Here is a 27,397-nt window from a genome sequence, read left to right on the forward strand (position 1 = left end):
AGCTGTGCTTTTGACTAACAAAAAATGTCCGGGTTCTGTGGACCCTCTGGACCACCGTGGGAGATGGTACTAGCCGACACCTGGGACTGGAGTCTAAGTGGCACCTGGTCTTCACCAGAGCCCGCCGCAAAGCGGGATGGTCTTGCTGCGGCAGTCGTTCCCCAGGTGCAACTTGCCCGCTGTGGCAGCCAAGGTAGAAACTCAGGACAAAGTCCGAGCCCAGGGAGACAGCGGAAAATAGCACTGGAAGGAACACTAGAACTCACGGCAGAAAACGGGAGCAGGCACACAGAACATGAACGCGGAAACAGACTGGAACACGGGAACAGAAACATGGGAACACAGGAGCGGGAACTGGAACGCGGGAATACTCAGGAACACTGGAACACAGGAGAGTTTTCACTTCACAGGGAATGACTTGAAGATCTGTCAAGGAATGATGGGAATTGACGGATTATATAGCAGACCCCGAAGTAACCAGTGCCAATCACCTATGCGCTGGCCCTTTAAATCTCAGAGTGCCGGCACGTGCCCTTGGGAGCAGGTACGCGCGGGGGGGGGGGGGCCTAGGCCGGACGAGAGCGGGATGTGGAGAGGTAAGTTCGGAGCTGTAGCTATAAAGGAAGGGATGTACAATCATATGAGACAGTAGCACTGCATGTTATAGGGGAATTTTTCTTTGCCATAGTCAGCCACATTTGTTGGGAGTCAAAATTTTAACCCTTTTTTATGTTGTCTGCCACTGATTAAGAACAATGGGAATAGTCCGGTCATACTGCAATCACTATAAATTAACTTTTTCTGGATATGTTTGAATAGCTTTTAATGATATTAATTATTTTATTGTAGATGATGCAGTTTACCTACAGGATCAGGAAGAGAGAAATGAGTATGTTATGAATGAGAATGGTTTTATCTTTGTGGGCAATGCAGACTACATTTCTAAATGTTCCTGGAACTTTGGACAGGTAAATAAAAGATACACGGTGACACAAATAGATTTGTGAGCCTAGAAAATTTATCTAGAGTATCACCAGCAAGGCTCAGTGTGCCTGCAAAGACAATCTAAGAAATTAGTACTTTCCCCTTTTCTGATCTACATGTATGGCTTCTCAACTAGCCAAACCAGTTCCCTACACTGTATTGACAAGAAACAACTTATTCTCTGGGGTAATCTCCCTTAGCCCCTGCCTGGTGTAGGTTTTCGTGCTGGCTGTACAAGTGCACAGGCATGGGGGCAGGAACGCAAGGCTTTCCAAGGGGCAGGATCCCCAAGTCTTTAATGTCTTTTATCCACACCTGGTTTGATGACTAAGTGACATTGTGTGTTGTGTAAAAGTGGCATTATTGGATTGTTTACTTTCAGGACTCCTTATGGTTCATGTACTCCAATTATTTAGTGGCTTCTATTTTAGTTTTACATCTGAATATAATGAAGTACGATGAAACTCTTTCTTGGTGTGTTGGAGATTGACCCAAATTGTTAGCTTTAGGCATGTCTGTACTAAGGCTTTCTGTGAAATATGCTTAGTAAAATTTATTTTAAGAAAAAGAAAAAATCTTAATTTTGAGTCTTCAGATTACAGTGTAGAATCAAGCACATACTTAAAAGAATAACAAACTAATGAAATGATCCCTTTTCTACTCTTTTTGACAAACGATATTAAGTTTGATGAAGATATAGTAGACATTTGCTTGAAACTACTGGATGAAAGTTTACAAAGCCGCACCAACAAACTGACAGACTATTCAATGAGAAGTGATCCAGGGTATATCAGCAGAGTGCTCAGTGCCATGGTAAGCTATACTTATTGTTAAAACAACAAACAACAACATTTTTATACATACAATTGTAGATAGAGACTATATTTTTCGAAAATTAGTTTTATCTATTTAAAGCTTGAACAGAGAGCGTTTTCCTTTTTTTCTGATATAGGATTTGATGTTTTCATTTAATGATTCCTAACACAAAGTTTATCATTTTACTCTTTGTCAACATTTTTCATATCACCCAGATATATGAAGTAAATGTTGTGTAAGTTCCTCTTTGTCATGACATTTCATTGGGTCTATCACTACAGTGCAAGTAATGGGTGTGGAAGGTTATCTTTTAGGCTAGTATATCATGGCTGCCACTTTGAAAGTTGTTGTATTAGATCAAGGGCAAGTTTTTTAATGGGAGTGTGGTCATGTAACATATCAAAGAAGACCATAATTGAGAATTGAGTGCCGCAATCAGTTTTGCAATATTTAACGTGGTTACAAAGTTATCAACACATACATTTGCTTCAACAACCAGGAACATTTCCTGTAATGCAGTTATTTGATATGTTCAATGTGTTGTCCATGGTGCTGAACACCAAGCTAATAATTATGAGATTAAAAATCTGAAATGCGCAATCAAATTCTAAGACACTTTTTTGATTCTACATGACCTCCTTCCCATTGAAAAAAAATCTTGCCTTTGATCCAATTTGGTGGCTTTGAAGATGCCTTTTGTAACTTGCAAATAAATTTCATCACAGTCAGTTGCACATACTCTTGATGTATGGAGTCCAATTTCCTCCAATGTGCCTCTTAAACTCAGGAGATTACTGTTCAGTCACTTAAACTCATAAGAGATAAATGTATTTTATGTATTATTTTAACATTTCAAGACAGAGACATAGGGGCATATTTATCTTACCCAGATGCTCGTACACCGGTTTATGAATGCCCCGCAGCGGCATACATCAAATGGCTTCCGCCTCTTGAAGTACCTCTTGAAGTATTGGGGCAGACAGCTGCGCAGTGTTTATTCTATGCCAGACAGAAACATATGAAAAGTCGCCGCAGCAGTGAATGTGCTGGCACAGGGACAGTAACACCCGTGCCGTCCCACATCCGGCCGGACGCGCCCTCTGCTCAATTGGGTGCGCCCCCTCCTCACGCTCCTTCATGCCCCACTGCCGTGAAGGTGGCAGAGAGGGCAAAATAGTTGCAAGTGCTAGCAATAAGTTATTATCGTGGCGCAGAGACCCTAATAAATATGCCCCATAGACTTAAAAAGTTTCAAAATAGCCTGTGCCATTAGTAATACACGAGAATCAAGCAGCACTTCAGGGCTTCAATGGTTAGGTGAAGAAAGTGAAAATGCTTTATTCCATGTTCAGAAGTACAACAAGGTACAGCAGCAACGTTTCGGCTCCAAGGAGCCTTTTTCAAGCCCTATTAGTGCTATTAGTAGTTCTAAAAAAAACTACTCAAATAAAACACAGCATTTCTTCGGCATAATATTGAACACAAAACCTGCTCATCCGAGCTCTAACTACACACACATAGACACATACATAAAGAGTCAATCATGGTGTTGTTGTGTCATGATTGGAACCTGGGCACCTATTTAACAGTAACAGACCAATTCCATCGCCTCTCATCCCCAACCTCACCACTGTGGTTATCCCAGCTCTTACTCATCTCTTCAACCTTTTGCTATCCACTGGTATTGTTAAATTTTCCTTTAAACATGCAACATTTAGACCGATCCCTAACCCCTTAGTGACCGCCCATTACCCATTCTACATACCTTCCTCCCTTTCCTCCCAGCACCCATCGATGTAATTGCTGGATGCCATCTTCACTGCTGGGCAGCCGGGGACCTAATGAAGTTCCCCCATTGGCACATGCCTGGCTGGACGGAGTAGTTGCCTGTCAGCCTATGCAGATGCATAGGCTGACGCTTCTAATGCACTGCAATGTCCAATGCATTGGACTGCAATGTCCAATGTTGGATCCTGTAACGGAAAAATGCACTCAAATGTCCGAATCAACACTTTTTTGCTGTTTTTCAACACATAACAAACATAATAAAAAGTAGTTTAAAGGGTGCGCCATCCCGAAAATGGTAGCAATGAAAAGGTCCCGTAAAAAAATGACACCTTATCCAACTCTGTACTCCTAAGTATAAAAACGTTTTTGGAGTCAGAATAGGGTAAAGGTAATAATTTTTTTTTTGGTACATAAGTTTTTAATTTTTGGTAAAATCTATTCTATCTATCTATCCCTGTGATCATAACAAACCAAAGAATATATTAGAGATGCCATTTGGAATGTATAGTGAAAGATGTAAAAACGACGTGGTTTCTTGTCAATTTTACAGCCTTTTTAATTGTATTTCCCCTTCATAGTACAAGGGATGGAATAAGTTGAAGTTAATAGATCGGGGTGATATGTGGGGGGTTTCTATTAACAGAACTTTTAAAACCCCCAATAGAAATAAAATGGTCCCAAAAATAATTGAGAGAATGTTATGTTGTTCGATTTGTGATTTTTCTAGCGTTATTATTAAACACAAGGATGCCAACATAAAGCTGAGATATGGTAAATGTGTCACAGTCTATGTCGATTAGTCCCTTAGGACTAAGTAAGTGGACTACGTGGACCATCGCGGGGGAAGACTATACTAGCCGCAACCCAGAAGCGGAGTGTAAGTGAACTCCTGGTCTTCGTCAGAGCCCGTCGCAAAGCGGAATGGTCTTGCTGCGGCAGGGAGTCACCAGATCACTCCGCGGGTGTGACTAGGCCCACGGTGGCAGCCAAGGTAGGGACACGGGGACCATGGGAAGGCAGGACCACGGGAAGGCAGGCAGCACCACGGGAAGGCAGGCAGGACCACCGAAAGGCAGGCAGGACCACCGAAAGGCAGGCAGGACCACGGGAAGGCAGGCAGGACCACGGGAAGGTAGGCAGGACCACGGGAAGGCAGGCAGGACCTCGGGATAGCAGGGAGGACCTCGGGATGGCAGCCAGGACCTCAGGATGGCAGGCAGGACCTCGGATGGCTGGCAGAACCGCCACAGGACACCAGGACCGCCACAGGACAACAGGAACACGGGAACACCACAGAACAAGGGAACAACATGGAACACGGGAATCACCATAGGAACACGGAAACACAGAGGCATCTGGAAACGCTCAGGAAGGTTTTCTCTTCAGTAGAATGACCAGAAGATCGGGCAGGGGATGCTGGGAGTCGCCAGGCTATACAGCCGAGCCAGGAATGCCAGAGTCAATAAGGAGGACACTTGCCCTTTAAGGCTGGGAGAAGTCAGCGCGCGCCCCCCTAGTGGTGGGAGCGCGTGACTGCAGGGAATAAGAGAAAAACAACATTTTTAAGTTTAAGCTAATTTTTTCAAAATGTTTACCAAATTCACCTTTTTTCATAAATAAATGTTAAATATATCAACCAAAATTTCCCACTATTTTGAAGTACAAAATGTAACAGAAATACAAACTCAAAAACACTTAGGTAAGTTAAAGCCTTCTAAAGTTCTAACCGGATAAAGTGACACAACTCCTACCTTTCTCCAACTCACTTTTTGACAAACTACATTATAGTTTCTGGCTGAATTACTCCAGAGACACTGCCCTGACTAAAGTCTTTAATGATCTACTATATGCCAAAGCCAAACACCACTACTTTGCTCTCCTCCTTATTTATCTGTCCACTGTTGACAGTTTTCTCCTGCTGCACACCCTACATTCCCTTGGCATCACTGGCCTGGCCCTTTCCTGAATCTCCATATGTCTCTAAAACTGGACTTCAGTGTCTATCACTCTCATACAACCTTTTCAAATTCTTCCCTCACTGTTGGCATCCCACAAGGCTCTGTCCTGGGACATCTACTCTTCTCCACCTACACCTCTAGCCTAGAACAGCTCATTAACCCCTTAACGACCAGGCCCTTTTTCATTTTTGTGTTTTGATTTTTCAGTCCCCACCTTCACAAATCTGTAACTTTTTCATTTTTCCATGAAAAAAGCCTAATGAAGGCTTGTTTTCTGCATAACAAATTCCACTTCATAGTGACAGTATTAAATATTTCATGCCATGTACTGGGAAGCAGAAAAAAAATTTCAAATACAATGAAATTGTTGAAAAAAAGCATTTGCATCTTATTCTTGTGGGCTTGGACTTCACAGTTTTCACTGTAGGCCCCAAATGACATCTCTACTTTATTCTTTGGTTCAGTGTGAAAACGTGGATTCCAAATTTATATAGGTTATTTTTTATATAGGTCTCTGCTCTGGTTACCCATTGAGCAGCACATTGTTTAAAATACTAACCATGACTTACAAAGCTGTCCACAACCTGTCCCCTCCATATATCTCTGAACATTTTGCTTTACTCTAGTACCATCTACTGTCTTCAGGACTTCTCCTATGCATCCCCCAAACTATAAGAATCTATAGCGTAATGTCTCAGACTGTCCTCCAAATTCCATACCTTCAAACGTAATCTCAAAACCCATCTGTTTAAGGTTGCCTACAATATGCAATAAGTGCAATGCTATGCTCCCTCACCTCGTGTCTCTATCAACTCTGTTCACAAAAAAGGTCTAAAAGACCTCACTGAGACTATTCTGACCAATGGGTCTCAGTGAGGTCTTTCAGACCTTTTTTGTGAATAAATTGTTTAGTATATGGACCCAGTCAGTGCCAGTCACCACTCTGCACTTGTTTCTGACCACTGAAGTTTTAGACTTATGTACTTTTGTTCTTGTCCTAATGTAATGTACATGAACTCCTTATTGATTGTACAGCAATATGGAATTCATAGAGGTCTATAAATAAATAATAAAGATTCCAAGCACACCATCTATAGAATGCCTGAAAGGGAAAGAATCAATGTAAAACCATGGACCCATCAATGTCCAAACCTCAGTCTGACTGAAATACTCTAGCAGGACCTTAAGAGAGCTGTGCATAAACAAACGGTATATGTAGTAATATAAAGAGATATTTTCGCATTGAAAAAATCTTAAGGGGTAGAGAAATCTTATGGAATAATGCAAAGGCTGAGGATATATCATTGGACCACAAATACAGGTGTTACCTAAATCCACTTTATGTAGAAAAAGATTTCTATTTTGCAGACATGTGGTTAATACACTTGTATAAGTTAGGAAAATGACTCATACAAATCCATATATTATATTTATAATTCTATAAATATCACAGTTGTTATATTCATTTGAAATATCTTATCTTATAGATTAATTGCAATGATGACAAAGGTGTATTGTTTGGGAAATGGGATGGCAATTACGGTGATGGAATAAGTCCAACAAAGTGGAACGGGAGTTGTGCCATTTTACGGCAGTGGTACTTATCTGGTTGCCAACCAGTGAAATATGGGCAGTGCTGGGTATTTTCAGCAGTCCTTTGTACAGGTAATCCATATAAAAATATAAAGTATGCATAACATAATTTAGTAACATAACTTCTCTTTGGGTCTGATATTTCAGTTTACCACCATTGGTGAGGATTTGGCTGAGCTGCAGTATCATAAAGAGACTATGAGATAACAATGATTACTTGGGGGAATAAAGCTTATTTTCGGAAACTGCATTAGTGGATCATTGTAAACTCTATTGAATTCTCACATGGCAGATTTTTAGAGAAAATTTTATGACTAAGGCATGAGAAGACCCAGTTGGTTTCCGGTTTGTTCAAACTTTCAACAAAAGTTCAGATTAAAGGAAATCTACCATTTGTTTTTATGCATTATGAATGAAAAATACCTTGAGAGTGGTGTAGCTAGACTGATATAGAAACATATCTTGTTTAATCCCTGTACTGAGTGGTTTTGCTGAAAAAACAATTATAACATTGTGATAATGAGGCTCTTTCGCTCTTGTGGCTGTCCAGCCCTTCTCTCCTTACCCTAATTAATAATTATGCACTGCTTCAGAGAACGCTATATTCACTGTGTTGTCCCTGACAGGAAGAAGTAATCAATCACTGCACCATCTCCCAGCTGTTGTGTATGAGTCATCCAGGTCAGGTTGATTAGTCCTGTCTGGACAGTTCAAGAAGCTCTGTGAAACACAGCAGCCAATCTAGCTTTCAGCTTTCCCTAAGTCCTGAATTTTATAATTGTTTTTTGAGCAAAACTATTTGGGTTAAGGGATTAAACAAGATGGGGCAGATTTATCAAACTGTCTGAAAGTCAGAATATTCCTAGTTTCCCATGGCAACCAATTACAGCTCAGCTTTCATTTTACCAGTGCTCATTAATATTTTAAAGGGGAGCTGTGATTGGTTGCCATGGGCAACTAGGAATATTCTGACTTTCAGACAGCTTGATAGATCTGCCCCAATATGTTTCTGCATCAGTGTAGCTACAACATTTTCAAGGTATATTTGGTTCACAATGCATAAAAACAAATGGCTGGTTTGCTGGTGGCATTTACATGGTCAACACCCGTGGTCAGTATTATTACCTAAACCGGGTTTTAGCAGTTGGTATGAAAATCTAATTAATGCTCATAATCCCTTCAAAAAGATTTTCCAAGGTGAGCCCAAACATAGAACCTGAACTCTTGGATGAATTCTTGGCTTGGGGACTTGCAATGTTTGCCACACAGACCCTAACATCAAGGTTTGGGTATGCTCCTGACTATCTATGCTTAAATATTTAATCAGAAGGAAATTGCATTAATCTAGGTTCTTGCTACCAAATTATCTCCATCTAGATACCATTTGATTTCTGCAATAAATCTTTTATATGTAAATTTACCGTTTTCCCATTGCAATATTCTGGTTAGTATTTCTCATAACATCATACAAAATCAAAATATGCTTTGTTTGGCTGCTTATATTGTCTCTCTGTAGATATGAATATTTTTGTCCTTTTGGAAAGTCCCAATCCAACTACCAGATATGCTATTCCCCAATGTCAGGATTCGGGATGTGTGGATCCCATGGACCCCCACGGGAGGTGGTACTAGCCGACAGCTGGGACCGGAGTCTAAGTGGCACTTGGTCTCCACCAGAGTCCGGGTTGGACTTGCTGCGGCAGGGTACCACCAGGTCGTTCCACAGGTGTGACTAGCCCGTGGTGGTAGACAGTCTCGTGGTCAGGTCCAGGCACAAGGTCAGAGCAGGTGGCAGAGATGCAATGTCAAATCCAATCCAGGGTCAGCAACGGGAGGTCCATGCAGATGGGGATGGGAACACAGGCACATGGGACACAGGACATGGGAACTCAGGAGCAGGAACACACAGGAACAGGAACACAGGATACACAGGAACACACAGGAACGCTGTAACACAGGAGAGTCGCTAGGGAGCTTTTTCTAAGTCTGTGAGGCACATAGATGCGATAGATAAAAAAGGGCATCTGGCCAGCGCCAATTATCAGTGCGCTGGCCCTTTAAATCTGGCAGAGCCGGCATGCGCGCCCTATGCAGTGGGGACGCAAGCAGGGAGCCGCGGGAGACACCGCTGGATCCCGGTGAGGTGAGTCATGCGGCAAGTGCAGTGGCCCGCACGGAGGTACACGGATGCGCCTGCAACCTGAAACTAGGGTCTCAGGGGCACCTGTGATACCCAAATGTGTGATTTCACTTTAATTCACAGTACAGCATTAAAACGTGATACAACTTGACTGCTTCTTAGCCTCCATTAGTTTATATTTTTGTTTTAGCAAAAATATAAAAGTTTCAGCAATAATCTGGGTTAAAGTAAAGAAAACAGATACAAAAGAAAACAATAAAAGTCAGTGAAAATTAGTCATGTATTTCATACTCATGAGAACTGTCGGTGTATTATAAATAGTAACAAGATATACTTTTAAGTGTAGTAAAACAGTGTAATAACTTTTACCCTTCATTACTAAGACACAGCAGATAAAGAATAGAAGTATTTTTGCAACATTTGGTAATATTTGGGGGTAATATAAGGGGTATTCCCATTTCAGCAAATTAATGTTGTTGCTTTGATGATACAAAGTTATACAATTTTCCAATATACTTTCTGTATCAATTTCTATCTGTTTTCCAGATCTCTGCTTGCTTTCAATCTATAGAAAGATTCTATGTTTACTTCCAGTGGATAGAAATCTGACACCATTGTGCACGGTGCACGGCTCGGGTGACGGGTCACCAGTGTGACCATGGTCAGATTTTTGTCCACTGGAAGTAAACATAGAAGCTTCTTATAGAATGATAGCAATCAGAGATCTATAAAACATGAGCAATTAATAAAGAAAGAATATTGGAAAATTGTATAACTTTTATAATACATTAACATTAGTTTGCTGCAATGGGAATACCCCTTTAACGCTAAAATTATGGCTAGAAAAGAAGAAACTGTGATCGAATCAATAATTAAACAATACCAGTAGTGGAAATTCTAAGAATCTCTTAAGGCACAAATATAAAAAACAGTTACTCAAATGTTTGTTTCTGTAAATAATCCCTTATAACAATCCAGTAAAGCTTTAGTAAGTTGTGGTAACCACACATAATAGACTTACTGTGAAGATATATTCTTTGGAGCTCATCATTCTGTGAAAAAAGCTATAGCTTATATGACCTATTATATAAATAATAATAATAATTATAATAATTCTTCATTTATGTAGCGTCTACAGATTATGCAGCGCTGCACAAAGCATTTCAAATTGTTCCCTTCCTAAATTAAAACATAATTATTTTTAATAAATCTGCTTTTATTTTCAAATTTTTTTAATATAATTTTCTGTATATGTCATTTTGTTGGTCTTATTTGTTGGACATTTGAGACATTTGTCCAACTATCACATAATAATGTCAGAAAACAGTGTATTGACTTCTAAGTAGAATTTGTTGTGGATACGTTCAATTAAACATTTCGGTGCAAGTAGGACACGAGGACATAGAATGGCTGTCAGGGTCAGAGGTATTGGATCCTCTGCACCACCGTGGATGATGACATAAGCTGACACCTGGGACCGGTGTCTAAGTGGTACCCGTTTTTCTCCAGAGCCCACCACAAAGCAGGTTGGACTTATTGCGGCATGGTACCACCAGGTCGTTCCTCAGGCGCGACTTTGTCCGCGGTAGCGGCCAAGGCATAGTACAAAATCATCAGGCAAACTCGTGGTTATGGACAGGCAGGAGATAGAGACAGGCAGCACAGGATCAGAGTCTGGGACGTAGCAATAGGTCAAGGCAGGCAGCAGAGGAGCGCTGTCAGCACAGAGCATGAAACACAGCTTCCTCTAAGGCACAAGGCATGAAGATCTGGCAGCGTGTGCAGGGAGAGGCAGATATATATATAGAATTCTGGGAAATGGGCAGCACCAATTAACGGTGCTAGTGCACCCAGAGGGACACGGGTGAGCCTGCGATCTGAAATATGGGTTGCCGGAGCACCCATGAAAATGGCCTTGTCACCATTATCAATTGATCTTGTGTTTACGATGATACCTTTGATTTTATTGTTAAATTTTAGGCTACATTCAGACCTTGTAAATGGTAGCAAGGCTCCCAGCCTGAATGCTGAATTTATCCATAGACTTATACTGGAAAATGGAGGCTTCCTTTTCACTTCCATCTTTTCAGTATATCTTGCATCCAACTGGAAACACTGGATGAAGAAGCAAAGCAAACTGAGCTTTTGTATCCTTTTACTTCCAGAAGATAGATGTATATGCTCAGTAGAGGCCATTAGAGGCTATGGTGGATGAATGCAAATATATGGCATCCATTCCTGGCCTCCACTGATCGTACACTGTGGGTGTTTCCCTCAGAAGTGACTCAGGAAGCACCTAGAAAATCAACAGCAGGAAATCACTGGGATACTCTGATTCACTCCATTATAAGGATATTTGGGGAATCCTTCTGATGTATCTTTACAATGGGAAGTAAAAATGAAATATGAATGCAGCCTTATCTGTTATTATAATGCTGTTTGAGCTCATAAGAAGATTACTACCAAAAGTTAACCTCCATAAAATAGGGAGGTGCACTAACACTTTATACAATAGAAAACATTTTAATTGATATACCAATGCTGCAAAACAAGAACAATCTCTTTACTATAATTTATCAATGTATTTTTGGGAATAGATAATTTTTTAACTTTAAATGAGGGTAAGGATATTATGTAAAATTGTGCTTGATGTCAGAATTTAATTACTGTAAATGTCATCTATGAACAAATTAAACTGTATTACAGATGAAAGTGAATGAAATAGTTTCTTCTATTTTACAATATCTCTTCAGCACTAAGATGCTTAGGAATCCCAGCCAGAGTAGTAACAAACTTTGACTCTGCCCATGATACTGATGGAAATCTTTCTATTGATGAATACTATGACATCACAGGAAAAATGATTTCAGGAAGCAATCGTGACAGTGTTTGGTGAGTCACAGCTTTTACAAATTATTTTTATTTTGAGTACATCATGTAATGGACATTTCTTGTTCCCATGATATTCTATTATAACGTTTAAAGAAGATGTCTGATATTAGTCAGTTGAAGCTGAAGTTGAAGCTTTTATAAAAAAAAAACAAAAAAAACCCATACCTTGTAAACATTTTAAATTCTGCTCTTCTTCTTTCAAATTATGAAGTTTTGTCTTGTATCAGACAGTCCCTACATTACCATCAGATCATTTGTTTATCAAAACTTATTAAGTTGTCCATAGCATCATCACCAGAAATCGAAAGAAACAAAGAGACCTAGAATGTAGCATTAAAGGAGTAAACTGATATTTATCTCCTATGCCCTGCAGTCATTAGAATGAGAGATTTTATTATGTCTTATTGATGAAGTGGCAAGCCAAGCATGTATCCTGATGGTATTCTATTCAGTATCTGTAGGTATGCCGTACAGAGCAGGGCACAGTCCTTGACTATCCATCAATCACAATGTAATCCCCTATGATGATCAACATCATTACTGTAATGAAATCCTAAATAGACAGACCTGCAGTGTGTGATCTACTGCAACTGCAAACAAGACAAGTTGAGTACGACCCTTTTGATTATAATTTACAGTGATAATGTAAGGAACATCAGCTATCTAATCCACCATTCACTATATGGTCAAAATCTTTAGTGTTATGTAGATAGTGATTTCATGCATTTGTCAAGGAAACAGGACTAGTTGAATTATTTGATGACATTGAGGGGAATTTACTTGTGGAAGCCAGAATGGGGCATCATGCTTTGCAGAGGCACAAAAAGGAGACCTATCTCTGTTTGTGAGACATCTTTATTAACTTTCAGAATATGAAGGTGGAATCACTTCTTTGAGAGGGCTCTTACAGAGCACTTTGATTCATTACTGTCTAAGCAGCTCTAACAGGGCGATAATATGAAGTGATGCACAAAGGAGCCATAGCTAGTATGGGAGAAAAAAAATGTCTTGGTGCCAACACCAATGGCCTCCTGATAAACATTGTCGGGCAGCTGAGCTGTGCCAATGGGACAGTTGTAATCAGGTAGGCATGGCGTACAATTGTGCTATAGCTTGCACCTGTTCAGACGTAGGCTATGTCTAGTGAGCCAGTCTCCACCACCACGCATTTTGTCTGTACATCTTGCATTGTTGTTTCTACATTTTTGTGCAAAAATTTATGTTCTGGTTCTCTAATCACACAGGAATTTTCATGTCTGGAATGAAGCCTGGATGGAACGCAGGGACTTACCCCCAGGATATAATGGGTGGCAAGCATTAGATTCAACACCACAGGAGGCAAGCAACGGTAAATACTAAACACTTAATAAAGTTATTTATATAGTGCTTATATTTTAGGTTTTGTTGTGTTTAGAAGTAAAGAAATTACAATTGTTTTACCTCTATTCACATTGAAGTTCATAACTTAATTTCCTTTCTGACTCTGATAGGTGCTAATTTAATAGCATTAAAACGACCCCATAGTTAGGAATAACCAAGAATATCCAAAAAAAACCAACCAATCATTGCATCATTACATCATGTGGTAATAGGTTGTATTCTGCACTGAGGTATCCTGAGCTGCTAAACTGCATATGCAGAAACGGTGGGGTCTTTATCTCATCAGTACAAAAGCTTGAATCCAACTCTCGGTCACATGATGTAATAATACGCTCCATGGGGAAGACCAGTTAAGCAGAACTGCTAAATCAAAAGGCTTTGTCTCTTATGATCATGAAAGTAGAAACAGAGAAAAAAGAGGTATATGTACAGCTCACCAAGTCGTTTGTATTATGCTACAATTAGAGGAGAAAGGAACGAATCTCCACACCAGTGTACATTTAAAATCTTTGTCTTTGCTGTGAAGCTTTATCTCATTTCAAAATCCAATAAAATAAGCAGACATTTTCTTGTAATGCACACATGAGGAATAAAGCCTACCATTTGGTTATATGGTTATCCTCCATATTAGACATGCAAGGATAAATACCACTACCAGGCGGCTGCCCAGTCACCTGACCAGGTGTAACCAAAGAGCGGAATGGACCCTAGCACAGTGATGGCAAACCTTTTAGAGACCGAGTGCCCAAACTACAACAAAGACCCGCTTATTTATCGCAAAGTGCCAACACAGAAATTTAATGTATGATTTATACTCCCTTCTCTGTCACAGTTTTCATTGATACCAGCACCCAATAAAGCAGGAAATAGTCCCAGGTAGAGCTGTCACTTTAAAATACCTCTGTGCACAGCAAGTCCTGGGCTGTCTGGGACTGCAAGAAGATACCTGGAGTCATCTCTGGTGATGGCCTGAGTGCCCACAGAAAGGGCTCTGAGTGCCACCTCTGGAGCCAGTGCCATAGGTAAGCCATCACTGCCCTAGCATATGAAATAGTAAAAACAACTACAAAGTTGCATGAAAACAGAGGTGATCCCATTATGTTTATGAGAAAAAAGAAAAATGCACATGTATATCACTATAACACACCTGATCGTATAATGTTGATATTAATCCATGAAAAATGCATATTTTTTACATTTGCTCAATAGAAGCTAAAGGCAGGATTCCAATATTATCCAGTTTATAGTTTGGCATTTCGGCTAAACACAACCTGTCCTTAGAGGACAGACATTATGGACATAATAAAGTGTGATAGTATAATATAATATGTTGCTTGTAATAATAAACATATATTGAGAGAAACATTTATCATCATTTGTCATCGATCTTGGTTACATCATTTTCCTGGTTCCCGTTTTCCCATAAGTTGCTAAAAGAAAACGCACCTAGCTAGAGATTAACTAAAAAGTTATTCAGGCGAATACTTATTTTTACACATAAGAGGGATTCATAAGTGGTTTATGCACAATTTAGCATTTGCATTCTTCTACAAGTCGGCGATGGATATCACAGTGTTCCAGTCCAGAGATTATGACTCCGGCTGGGAACACATTGCGCTGGTAGCAATGTTACCTCGGACTAGCAATAGAAGTCACCGTACTCTAGTGCGAGGCTTGTCACTCCGGCTGGAAGCGCATCACACCAATAAAATGCTAACTCAGGAAGCATAGTGATACAAAATAAAAAAAATACAGAATAATTACTCTGCTGCGGTAACTAGTTTATATCGCTGAGAGCATTTATTATTAACTTGGAATACCTGATCCACTAGAAGTTCAGCGACAATCAGAAGCAGGAAAGCACCCAGCCGAGGCAAGTTCTGAAGAACAATTAGGTAGGGAGTCAATCCAGCACCTGATAAAGAAACTTGCAAACACAATATCACGGGACTAATAATGGAACACCATCTCGTGTCTATAGTTCATACCTTTAGGGAACCTGGTGTCGAGTTGGAAGATCCAAAAAGCCTCTCGATAACGTTACACTTTGGATCTATCCCCTCCCAGTACTAGGGGTTGTATCTGTTCTATCACCATGGTATATAGGGACGCTATTTTTCCTTGGTATACCTCAATGAAATGGCGTGCTACCCCAGATAAATTCCTTCTTTTATCTCTTTTTTCAGTCATTTCCATTTTAGACCAGTTCACAATATCCCTTATATGTTCAAGGAATCTCTGTTTAAATTTACGAATAGTACATCCAATGAATGATTTGTGACAAAGCGTACATCCTACTATTGCAACTCTGAGTTGACAAAATGTTTAAATGGTGGTACAAAATTACAAGTTTTACATGGATATGTGCCCTTTTATAAAAGCTAGAGATGAGCGAGCACTAAAATGCTCGGGTGCTCGTTACTCGAGCCGAACATTTCCAGATGCTCGAGTGCTCGTTTCGAGTAACGAGCCCCATTGAAGTCAATGGGAGACCCGAGCATTTTTCAAAGGGACCATGGTTCGGGAATAAAATGTGTTATTTAATTGAAAAATAATGTCTTCTGATAATTTGCAAACATCTGCGATCTATTCTTCACTGTTCCGCGCGTATATTATCTCCCGACAAGTTAGCAGATGTAAAGAACAGTGAAGAATAGAATAAAAACAGTGAACACAGTGAACACAGTGAACACAGGATCATTTAAGATAAAAACACAGTGCAGAACACAGTGCAGAATAGATTACAGATGTTCGGCACATCTGCTTACTTGTCGGGAGATACGCGCGGAACGGCGCGAACAAAATAGCATGTGAAGAACAATATATATGTGTGTGAAGAACACATTGCAGATGTTTAAATACATCTGCAATGTGTTCTTCACACATATATATTGTTCTTCACATGCTATTTTGTTCGCACCGTTCCGCGCGTATCTCCCGACAAGTAAGCAGATGTGCCGAACATCTGTAATCTATTCTGCACTGTGTTCTGCACTGTGTTTTTATCTTAAATGATCCTGTGTTCACTGTTTTTATTCTATTCTTCATTGTTCTTCACTGTGTTTTTTTTAATTAAATGCTCGATCTCGAGCAGGGGAAATACTCGTCCGAGCAACGAGCCGTCTCGAGTACCCTAATGCTCGACCGAGCATCAAGCTCGGACGAGCATGTTCGCTCATCTCTAATAAAAGCCCTTCTGTTGTAGCCACGTTCGACTACTTCTGTCCCTCGATCTGAACATGCTTGATGATACACAATTGCCTATGGTTTTGTTTTTTTGTGCTACTACTCTGCAACCATTATATAGTATTTTTGACAAAGTTTCATCCTCAAATAAGATGGGTATATGTTTCTGTATTATCTGCTTAATTTGGGGAAACTGGTCTGTAAACTGGTCTGTATCAACATTATATAATCAGGTGTATTATAATGATATACATGTCCATTTTTTCTTTTTTCTCATAAACATAACCTCTGTTTTTATGCAACTTTTTTTTTTTTTTACTATATCAGATGCTAGGGTTCATTCCGCTCTTTGGATACACCTGGTCAGGTAACTGGGCGCGGTAGCGGTATTTATCCTTGCATCTCTAATATGGAGGTTAGCCATGACTACGGGTGCATAGCACACCAGAAATGCCCAGGCTTTAATCCTCGTGTGTGCATTACAAGAAAATGTCTGCTTATTTTATTTTATTTTGAAATGAAATAAAGCTTCACAACAAAGACAAAGATTTTAAATCTACACTGGTGCGGAGATTAGTTCCTTTCTCCCCTATGAAAGTAGAAAACCTGTAAGTGCCAACATCGTGCAGTGATCTTACTGCTATATTTTTTAATTACCTTGACCATCCCTTCAACTCAAAATAATATTAATTTAAATTTTCACAGTGTATTTCAAGCTTCCTTTTGGCAACAAAATACATATTATAGGACTGGAAAATCTCTCTTAATATATTGTCTTTTTGTTTCAGGAATATTTTGCTGTGGACCTGCTCCTGTAAAAGCCATTAAAGAGGGAGACATTCATATGAAATATGACTGCCCTTTTATATTTGCGGAGGTCAATGCTGATGTTATAAAATGGGTCGTGAAAAATAGCATGGCGGCACCAGAAAGGGTTTACCAAGATAGTAAAAAAATTGGAAAGCTAATTAGCACTAAGCAAGTTGGAACTAATGAGAGAATGGATATTACCAGTAATTACAAGTATGCAGAAGGTAAATTTTATATTTTTGATATGTGATCTGCCTTGAGTTACTGATATTACTTATCAGAAAATTAAAAGAAATATAAATATTATTTTAGTAAATGAATTACTTAGGAAAAAAACTAGTATTAAAGATACATATAACTTACCTTAAATTGTCTGATGTTGATATTATAAACAAACTTATTTTTAGTTCTTAGCATGAAACTCTTCTTTTGCCTAATTTGTAACTAGGGTCTGAAAAAGAACGACTTGTTTTTAGTAAAGCCTTGGAGATGAGGAACAAGCCACATACTAGCCACAATGATGCAACTGCAAATCCTTCTCTAAGTAAAATAGGAATACAATTGAGGCTCAAGATGAAAGAGTCTCCAGTTTTGGGTCAAGATGTTCAACTAATTGCTTTGCTGAAAAATCTGACATCTTCACATCAACAAATTACTATCAATATCAATGTTCAAGCCATAGAGAATAATGGAGTACATCTGAATGTCGTGTGTCAAAAATCATATTCTGTGGAACTTAAACCCCAAACAGGTAGGTTCTGAAAACAACTTTGTGCTAAGCATCTTTAAATTTTAATGTAAATTTATGTCAAGATAAGGAATAATTTTTAGTGTTGGTTAATGTATATCTCTCACATATAGGAAAAACGTACTTACATAAACACAGAAGGGAATCTTAAAGTTATGTTTTCAAAAGAGTTTGACAAAAATTATCTTTATTCAATGGGGCTAACCGTAGTTTGAGGTAAGGTAGACTAGACGTAGAGGGGGATTTTTTCGAGGACTAGCACATTGTTCTCTCCGCCTCCAAAGTCTGCAATTTAGTATATTAGAACCATTCAGCCAGATTATTCTACACCAAGCCTCACATGCGCAATAAATAAGAATTTTATCAACGCTAATACACCCATCAATAGTTTTTACTTATCATCCTGTTATATGAGGCATTCCACTTATTAACTCTGATTAAAATACAGAGTGGTCAAATACGGAAACTATGTACCATATATACTGAAGAATAAGCCGACCCAAGTATAAGCTGAAGTACCTAAACTTACCACAAAAAAATGGAAAAGTTATTGACTCAAATCCAAGACTAGGGTGGGAAATGCAGCAACTACTCTTTAATGAAGAGCAGAAGAGCCCCCCATAAATATACAGCACCAGAGTCCCCCTAAATGTTTGGCAGCAGCAGCAGAGCCCTTTTTAAAGATAATAAACTTAGTACTTACCTCTGGCGCTCACCCCAGCATCCTCTTCTCCTCGCGGCTCTTCTTCTTTACAGTTTAAGTCACAAGCCAATGGAAACAAAGACTTCAAATGGGCCGTAGCCATTGTTATCACAATAGTATATTAGATAGGGTTAAAATGAAACACAGGATAAACCTATACTCCCCATAGTGTTGACTGAAAAGATGGCTAAAATCAATAAGGTTGATTTCAATTGGACTATAGTAGTGAAAAATGACTTCCTGAAACTGAATTTGGTTGCCAAAATAGTAATAAGTCAGAAAGGCATCCAGACTCTTCATAAACATGTGCAAGCTATCACCCATCACAGCATCACATGGTATCAAGTTCCAAAAGTCTCACTGATGCTTACAGTATATCTGTCTTTGGAAATTATTTTTATTAGAAAGATCTCTGTAATGTTCATTCAAATAGTTTTACATTATGATTAGATCACCCCTTTTTCTCTAAACTCCAAGTTTGATCATCTGTTATTGTACTCTCTTTCTCATATACCCTTAATAATCGTAGAAAAAAAGAGAGAAAATTGGAGCAGAACTTGTATAGGTCAAGTCTTCAAGAACAGCCCATCCAGACACTTTAAAAGTTCACCAGTAAAATACAGTAGTGAAGCTGCACTCCTTAAAAATTATTTATTCATTTCACCATGATAAAAAAGTGACGTTTTGTACTCTCTATGAAGGCATTATCAAGCTTGATAATGCCTTCATAGAGAGGGCAAAATGTTGCCTTTTTATACACACCACATATACATACAGCATATACACATCACAGATACACAAATATACAGCATACATGCATGTTATACAGCATGTTATATACATATAAGGCTGTACATTGTGCAGCATAATAGGGCGCATTTATCAGAAAGAGTGCAACTAAAAAACTATGTGCAGTTTGCCTGTGTACTGTGCAGAGGGCGCCAGATTCATAATTTGTGGCTCATGTTCTTCATGAATGTGGCGCCCTCTGCACTGCCCCAACATTTTTTACCCCTTTATATGTGGTGCAACTTTAATATGGGGTATGCAACACATTTCTGTTGTACTTTGCACCAGAGTGTCCATTTCAGTGCAGAATTTTGTGTGCAAGCAGTTTGCACTGAAAAGAATGTGCAAAGTCTGACAGAAAACTGGCGCACAGCCTTTAGTAAATATGGGCCAATATGTATAAAATGCAGCACATCCTCCATTCTTTTGTGTCAGGTTGGATGATGGGGCCCCCTGACACTGTGGACCCCATAGTGGCTGCTATGGCTGCTACCACTGTAGTTAAGCTCCTGGACACGGCAAAAGGTCTGAAAACTTATAACCCTGTGATATTTCAGTTCTTCTTGTTTAATAAATTAGCAAAAATATCTATATTTCTGTTTTTTTCCTATTAAAATGTGGTGCAAAGTGTACATTAATGAGCTAAAAAATAATTTTTTACCAATTGGCAGCAATGAAACTTTCCTAACCCACTGTATACTATTATTTACTTTATATATTTTTTTTTTCAAAAATCTCTATTTTTAACATTATATAAATACTTTGTTCTACAAGGGTACACTTGCTTTTTATGCAGAGTTTTATAATGTTAGAAACTGTAAGGTTAAACATCTAGGAACAGAACTGTATAGATCCTGAATGTTGACACTAGAGATGGGCGAATTTGTTGACATTAGATTCAACCCGATTTGCTGAATTTTTGTGAAAATATTTGTCCCGAATCGAATCATGACCAATCACATTAAAAAACAGGTATTTCCTGGCTGCAGAGTGCTTTAGTATGCTTCGCTCTTCAATTCCATGGGCACTTACAGCAGCCAACTTCACCAAATAAGTGAAGCTGGAACGCAGCCTGACACGGTAACGTCTGTTCCAGCTTGAAAGGACTTTCACAGGTGACCCCGCGATCCATGTCTCGGATTGTGGGGGCACCCATGCTCCGCTGTGCTACCCTGCTCTCCTCACCTGTACTCACCTCTCCAGGCTCCTGGCTCCGCTTGGGTCCTGGTGTGCATGTCCTCTGTGTTCTGCATACACTCCTGCTTTTGGCTTTCAATCCTGAAGCTTTTCATTCTTTCTGACAGATGAAATGAAGGGGAAAACCAAACATAGTGGCAAAGTCATAGAATGGTGGAGGGTGAAAACAGCATTATAGAAATCACAGAGTGTTCCAGGGAGACAGCGGTCAGTTAGTGACACAATGAATTTGAAGTTAGAAATGAATTTGAAGTTAGAAATGAATTTTAAGTTGAAATTTGTAATTTAAATTTGAAAATTAGAGACGCCACATGCATCATACATTGCAATTTCCCAGAAAATATTATGTCTTTGCCAAAAAAATAACTTCAAAGGTGGCAGCGGCAGCAGCGGCATGTGGTCAGAGAGTGGCACGATGACAAATTCTTTAGGTGGCAGTAACATGGTAGGCCACAGTGTGGCACAATGTTAGAGCTTGAAGGCGGCAGTGGCAGCAGCAGCAGCAGCACATGAGGTCAGAGAGTGGCACAATAACACATTCTGGAACAGGCAGCAATATGGTAGGCCACAGAGTGGCACAAGGAATTTGAAGTTTGAAATGAATTTGAAGTTTGAAATGAATTTGAAGTTTGAAATGAATCTGAAGTTTGAAATGAATTTGAAGTTTGAAATGAATTTGAAGTTTGAAATGAATTTGAGTTTGAAATGAATTTGAAGTTTGAAATGAATTCGAAGTTTGAAATGAATTCAAGGTTGAAATTTTTAATTTAAATTTGAAGATTAGAGACGCCACATGCCATCATCCATTACAATTTCCCAGAAAATATTGGGGCTCATTTACTTAGGGTCCGCTAACGGCACAAACGTTAGATATTCCGATGATTACCGTTTTGCATCGCATTTAAAAGGGGATTGTGGCGCACGCAATTGGATATTGGCTTTCATGTGACACAAATCGGGAGGGTGGGCCATCGGACGATCCAACCGATTCAGACAGAGCACTGAATTTAATGCACCATGAGGAAGACGGTGAACTCCGGCGGACCTGAGCGGGGAAGCGATACAAGCAAGAGATTGGGCGCACAATCTTAGTGAATCGTAGGGATCGCACAAGGGATGCGTAATTTAATGGGCCCCATTATGTCTTTGCCAAAAAAGGTGGCTGTGGCAGCAGCAGCAGCGGCATGAGGTCAGAGAGTGGCACGAGGACAAATTCTTTAGGTGGCAGCAACATGGTAGGCCACAGTGTGGCACAATGTTAGAGCGTGGAGGTGGCAGTGGAAGCAGCAGCAGCATGAGGTCAGAGAGGGGCACAATAAAAAAATTCAGGAGGTGGCAGCAACATGGTAGGCCACAGTGTGGCACAATGTTAGAATGTGGAGACGGCAGTGGCAGCAGAAGCAGCATGAGGTCAGAGAGTGGCACAATAAAAAATTTGGGAGGTGGCAGCAACATGGTGGGCCACAATGTGGCACAATGTTAGAGAGTGGAGGAGGCAGTGGAAGAAGCAGCACGAGGTCAGAGAGTGGCACAATAACAAATTCTGGAGGTGGCATCAACATGGTAGGCTACAGAGTGACACAATAGTGTGGAGCTGGCATCAGAAGCAGCAGGAGCACACAGAGTGGCACAATGATATAGTGTGGAGGTGGCGGACAATTCCAGTCCCTGGTAAAGATGGTGGGAGGCAGATGGAGCAACTGGCAGCAGTTGTGTGGCATCAGTCGGGTGGCAGCATCAGAATAGTGGCTGAGGCAGGTAGTTAGAATCAAGACTCATTTCTCAACGTTTGGGGGAGGCGTCATGGCTGATCTAATCTGATGCATAAGGCATTGGTGTGTTGAAATCCTGGCTTGACAAAGGCCAATCTCTCCACATTATGGGTGGACAAGCGGGTTCTCCTTGGGGTAACGATGGTCCTCACTGAACGCCTCACTGAACACCCGCTCTGATGCCAGACTACTGGCCAGGCAGGATAGCTTCTCTGATGCAAACTCTGCAAGTTGCGGCTACACATCAAGTTCGGCTGCCCAGTAGTCCAGGGGTTCCTCTACCTGGGGTGGTATAGTGCTGTCCAAGTAGGCCACCACCAGCTGGCGCAGTGTCTGCCCCAGGTCCTGCTGCTGCTGGTGGCGGCTACCCTCCTCACTAGACGGATGAAGGAAGCTGCTCATTAAGGACTCCAGACTTAAGCTGCTGCTGATGGAGCTGCTATTGCTCCTACCCCCAAATCTCCCCACAGCAGCCATGGCAGTAGTACGTGAGCAATGACCGAGACCTGACAGAGGAGCGACTGTCTGCACAGAATATCTCTATAGTATGCCAGTTGTTCCTTCCTCTTGGCAGCTGGAAAAAAGGCGCCAATTTTTGACTCGTAGCGAGGGTCCAAGAGGGTGGAGATCCAAAAGTCATCCCAAAGCCGGATGTTGACTATTCGGCTGTCACTAGTTAGGCAAAGCATCATGCTGCATCATATGCACAAGTGACTCTGAGGGACTCCCGGCCTCCATCTCCACTGTATACTGCCACGGTGCTTCTGGGTCATCTGCCTCGTCTTCTACCTAACAAACACATAACATAAATTTTTCTTTATCTGTCAGACATCGGTGAGTTCCACCTCTTCCATCTTGAGATTAAAGGACCTCAGAGTAAAGGAATCACTAGTCCACCTCTTGAGGAGCAGGATCTTCTGGACCAGGAGATGTTGTCAAAAACAAACAGCTCCCTTCAGCTGAGGTGCTGGAGCCTTGGCTGGCTGAAATGGCATGTGTGCCACTAGGTGCTGCTGCTGTTGCTGTATCGACAGGATGGACTACATCTGAGACCCGTTTCTCCCAGGCCATTGGATGGTGACGCTGCATGTGTTGACGCAGGGCCGTGGTGCCAACGTTAGCTCCCTGGCCACGCTTCACTTTCTGCCCGCAGATTCTACATATACACACACTCAGCTCCTCTGGTGTCTTAACAAAAAACTGCCAAGATGGTGATTTTACTGCTAACACTCTGCACTGAGTAACTAGTAACGCTGCCGCTTTGCTGAGCCCCTGTGGCACTGCTTACTTGGACCTGAAAATCAGCATTTGTACCTCATGGCCGTTTGGCTCTGTCCTCACACTGCTTCCACCCTGCTAACTCATGGCCACAGTAGTGACTTGCTGCCTGCTCCGCTGCCTGACGCGCAAGCTGACACTCTCTTCATCCGACGATGATGAATCACCCAGTTACACCCGGCTCCCAAGTGCGTTCGGCCACATCATTGTCAATTTGCATTTCCCTATCACTGCTATTCTCCTCAATGGTATCAGTACGTACAGCCTGCCTATTGCATGAAACAACAGATGTCTGCCCCACCTTTTCACTGCCAAGCAGTGGCTGACTGTCCTCAAAGCCTTCGTCCTCGCTGTATAGTGGCGCTGAGCCCAGACCGCCCAGTAGATCTCTGGATGAGAGAAATGAACAGGACAGAGGCTGGTTAAGGACAGGTGAGGGCCACTGACCTGCTCCTGGGCCATGCCAACTAATTGTTGTATCTGAGGAACCCATGGACTCTTGGCTGGGGGTTGTCAGATGTTATATTTGAGAAATTGGATGACCTAGTCAACCAATCAACAACGTTTGGGTTGTTGATCAACACACTGACATTGGATAACAACGGCAGTTCTGGCCTCACAGAATCACCCCTGCTGCAACGTCCCCTTACTGTGCTGCGACCTCTGCCTGCTCCACCTGCAACCTTTCTGTCTGACATAGTGGTTAATCAACTACATGGATTTGACAAGTATTTCTTGCTCGCAACTTTAGCAACAAAAAACTATTGAAATTTGCGTTATACAGATGCCCCAAAATGGACACCTTGGGAGAAGTCCAGAAATCACTACAACAGCTATGTGGATATGAAACTAATTTCTTCCTAATCACTTCAGTAACAAAAAAGAACTGCTATTTGGGGTATACAGATCCCCCTAAACGCACAGCCTGGGAGAGCAGCAGAAATGACTACAGAAGCTGTGTGGATCTGACACTGATTTCTTCCTATTCTCTTTAGTAACAAAAAAGAACTGCTAATTGGGGAATAGAGATCCCCCAAAACGCACACCCTGTGAGAGGTCCGGAAATCACTACAGCAGCTCTGTGGATATAAAACAGATTTCTTTCTATTCGCTTCAGTAACAAAAAAGAACTGCTAATTGGGGTATAGAGATCACCCAAAACGCACACCCTGCGAGAGGTCCAGAAATCACTACAGCAGCTGGGTGGATATGAAGCATATTTCTTCCTATTCGCTTTAGTGACAAAAAAATAACTGCTATTTGGGGTATACAGATCCCCCTAAACGCAGGGGGAGAAGAGCAGAAATCACTACAGCACAGTACAGTAAAAGCAGCTAGACGCTACAGACAGCACATGCAGTGTGAAATGCCGAGATTGCAAATGGCTGCCTGTTTTTTAAGGGCTGTGTGACATCATATAAGCCTGCCGGTTGCTGATTGGCTTACAGGTCTGCAGATGTCATTGTGGGTGTTCCTTTCTCCTTCCCAGAGTTCTCTGCCCCATGTAACATGTTGTGCTCGCGCCCATTTAGCTAAAAAAAGAGGGGTAAAAAAAACTTTGTTCCCATGAATCAGTGTAACCTTCAGATTTGTGACTAATCAAATTTTTAGTGTAATTCATATCAAATTCCACCTCGTTTTATCGATTCCCCCATCTCTAGTTGACACTTTGTCATGTAATGTTATCACTAGATGCAGGAGGATTGGATATCCTGCTATTTCTTTCTGAATTTCCTTGTCCCATCCTGGAAAATGTATTATTCAAGAAGGGCAGCACATCAGAAGCAAAAACCCTTGAGTGTCTTAATATTGTAAATTATGGATAATTACAGGCTGAGCAAGATGCATATAGTTTTTTTCATTCTTTTACCCTATATTATTATGTTATTTAACATTTATTTCCCCCTCACAGAGCACTCTGTCCTATGTGTGATTCCCTATTCACTATACAGGGCAGATATTACTGAGAGCAATCTATTAAAAGTTTCTACTGTGGGAGAACTGACTGACACAAAGGAAAAGCTGTTGGCTGAAAGAAAAATTACATTAGATTCTCCTAAAATGCAGGTTCTGGTAAGAATATTTTACAGTATTTGGTGTATGTTATGTACAGTAAATAAAATTTGCAGATTTATCAATTCTGTCATAATTTGAACCAAAAAATTGTCTGTACCACATTCATTAACACCTTTCTGACCAGGCCTTAAAAGGCTTTACTTACTGGAGCATTTCTAATGAATTCATATTTTCTGGTTTAAGGACATACTTTTTTGTGTAATAGCTTAAAAATATTAGCTGTGTTTTTAAAAAAAATAAAAAAAGTTAAGGGAGGGTTTTTTCATTTTCAGTTTTTCAGGGTGTTAAAATTATATTTATGTTATATTTTTGTAATTAACTCAAAATGACCAAAATAATTAATTCCCTAGTATGTCGGTTGTTATATATAGTCTGGGGCAATATTACTGTTCATTGTAAAACATATTTATATGTAATTTCTGCATGTGTGTTTTAACTGCATGTGTCCCCCATGTGGTGATAAAAAAACTCACCGCAGAGGTGAACCCACTGTCCCACCGCAGAGGCTGACGTAAGCCAACACATGGGAGCTGAGTCTATGTGGTACCCAGTTTTCACTAGAGCCTGTCGCAAAGCAGGTTGTCCGCAGTGGCGGCCAATGCGAGTTACAGTGACATGAGGCAGAATTGTGGTCGGGGACAGGCAGGAGGACGAGACAGACAGCACAGGTTCAACGTCAGAGGCAGAGCAGAAGGTAAGGGTAGGCAGCGGAGAAGCGAGATCAGGAACAGAAACGGGGTCACAATGGGAAATCAGACTAAACGCAGTGTATGTGGACACAGCTTTCTCAATGGCACGGAAGCACAAAGATCCAGGGGCTTCCAAGAAGAGGAGAGACATTTATTAAAACCTGGAATGGCCAGAATCAATTAGTGTCGCTCTGGCCGTTTTAATTGTAAGAAGCCGGCGCATGTGTGCCGAAGGAGGTGGAGACGCACGTCCGATCATGGGAGACAGTGCTGGAGAAGTGAGTAAGGCTGCGGCAAACAAAGGGGGTACAGGGAGGCACACGGGTGCGGCTGCGACCCGAGAGAGGAGCACCCATGACAGTACCCCCGGTCCCTTTTCAGCCTCCACTTCTTCTTGGTCAGAAGGAACTTTTGAAGGAGAGTACGGACCAGGGTGTTATCCTCAGGCTCCCATGATCTCTCCTGAATGACAAGGAAGAACTGCTACCCCCTAACCGTCTTCATATCCAGGACCTCCTTTACCTCAAAGACATTGGTGGAGTCAGCTTCAGGAGCAGGAGGAGGCACTTGCCAGGAGAAGCGGTTCAGGATGACTGGC

General features: G+C 40.9%; 1 protein-coding gene across 1 annotated transcript in view; it reads left to right on the plus strand.

Moving 5' to 3' along the window:
• LOC140068960 (protein-glutamine gamma-glutamyltransferase 5-like) overlaps positions 1-27,397 on the plus strand; it is a 76,998-nt gene that overhangs the window by 16,998 nt on the left and 32,603 nt on the right. The window contains exons 5-12 of the mRNA XM_072114304.1: positions 850-968; positions 1,669-1,797; positions 7,034-7,211; positions 12,033-12,171; positions 13,416-13,519; positions 17,526-17,771; positions 17,996-18,298; positions 25,947-26,107. Coding sequence (XP_071970405.1) covers positions 850-968; positions 1,669-1,797; positions 7,034-7,211; positions 12,033-12,171; positions 13,416-13,519; positions 17,526-17,771; positions 17,996-18,298; positions 25,947-26,107 — 1,379 coding nt within the window. The remainder of the gene's footprint in view (positions 1-849; positions 969-1,668; positions 1,798-7,033; positions 7,212-12,032; positions 12,172-13,415; positions 13,520-17,525; positions 17,772-17,995; positions 18,299-25,946; positions 26,108-27,397) is intronic.

This window comes from Engystomops pustulosus, chromosome 7, assembly GCF_040894005.1.
Source record: "Engystomops pustulosus chromosome 7, aEngPut4.maternal, whole genome shotgun sequence".
Classification (NCBI taxonomy): Eukaryota; Metazoa; Chordata; class Amphibia; order Anura; family Leptodactylidae; genus Engystomops; species Engystomops pustulosus.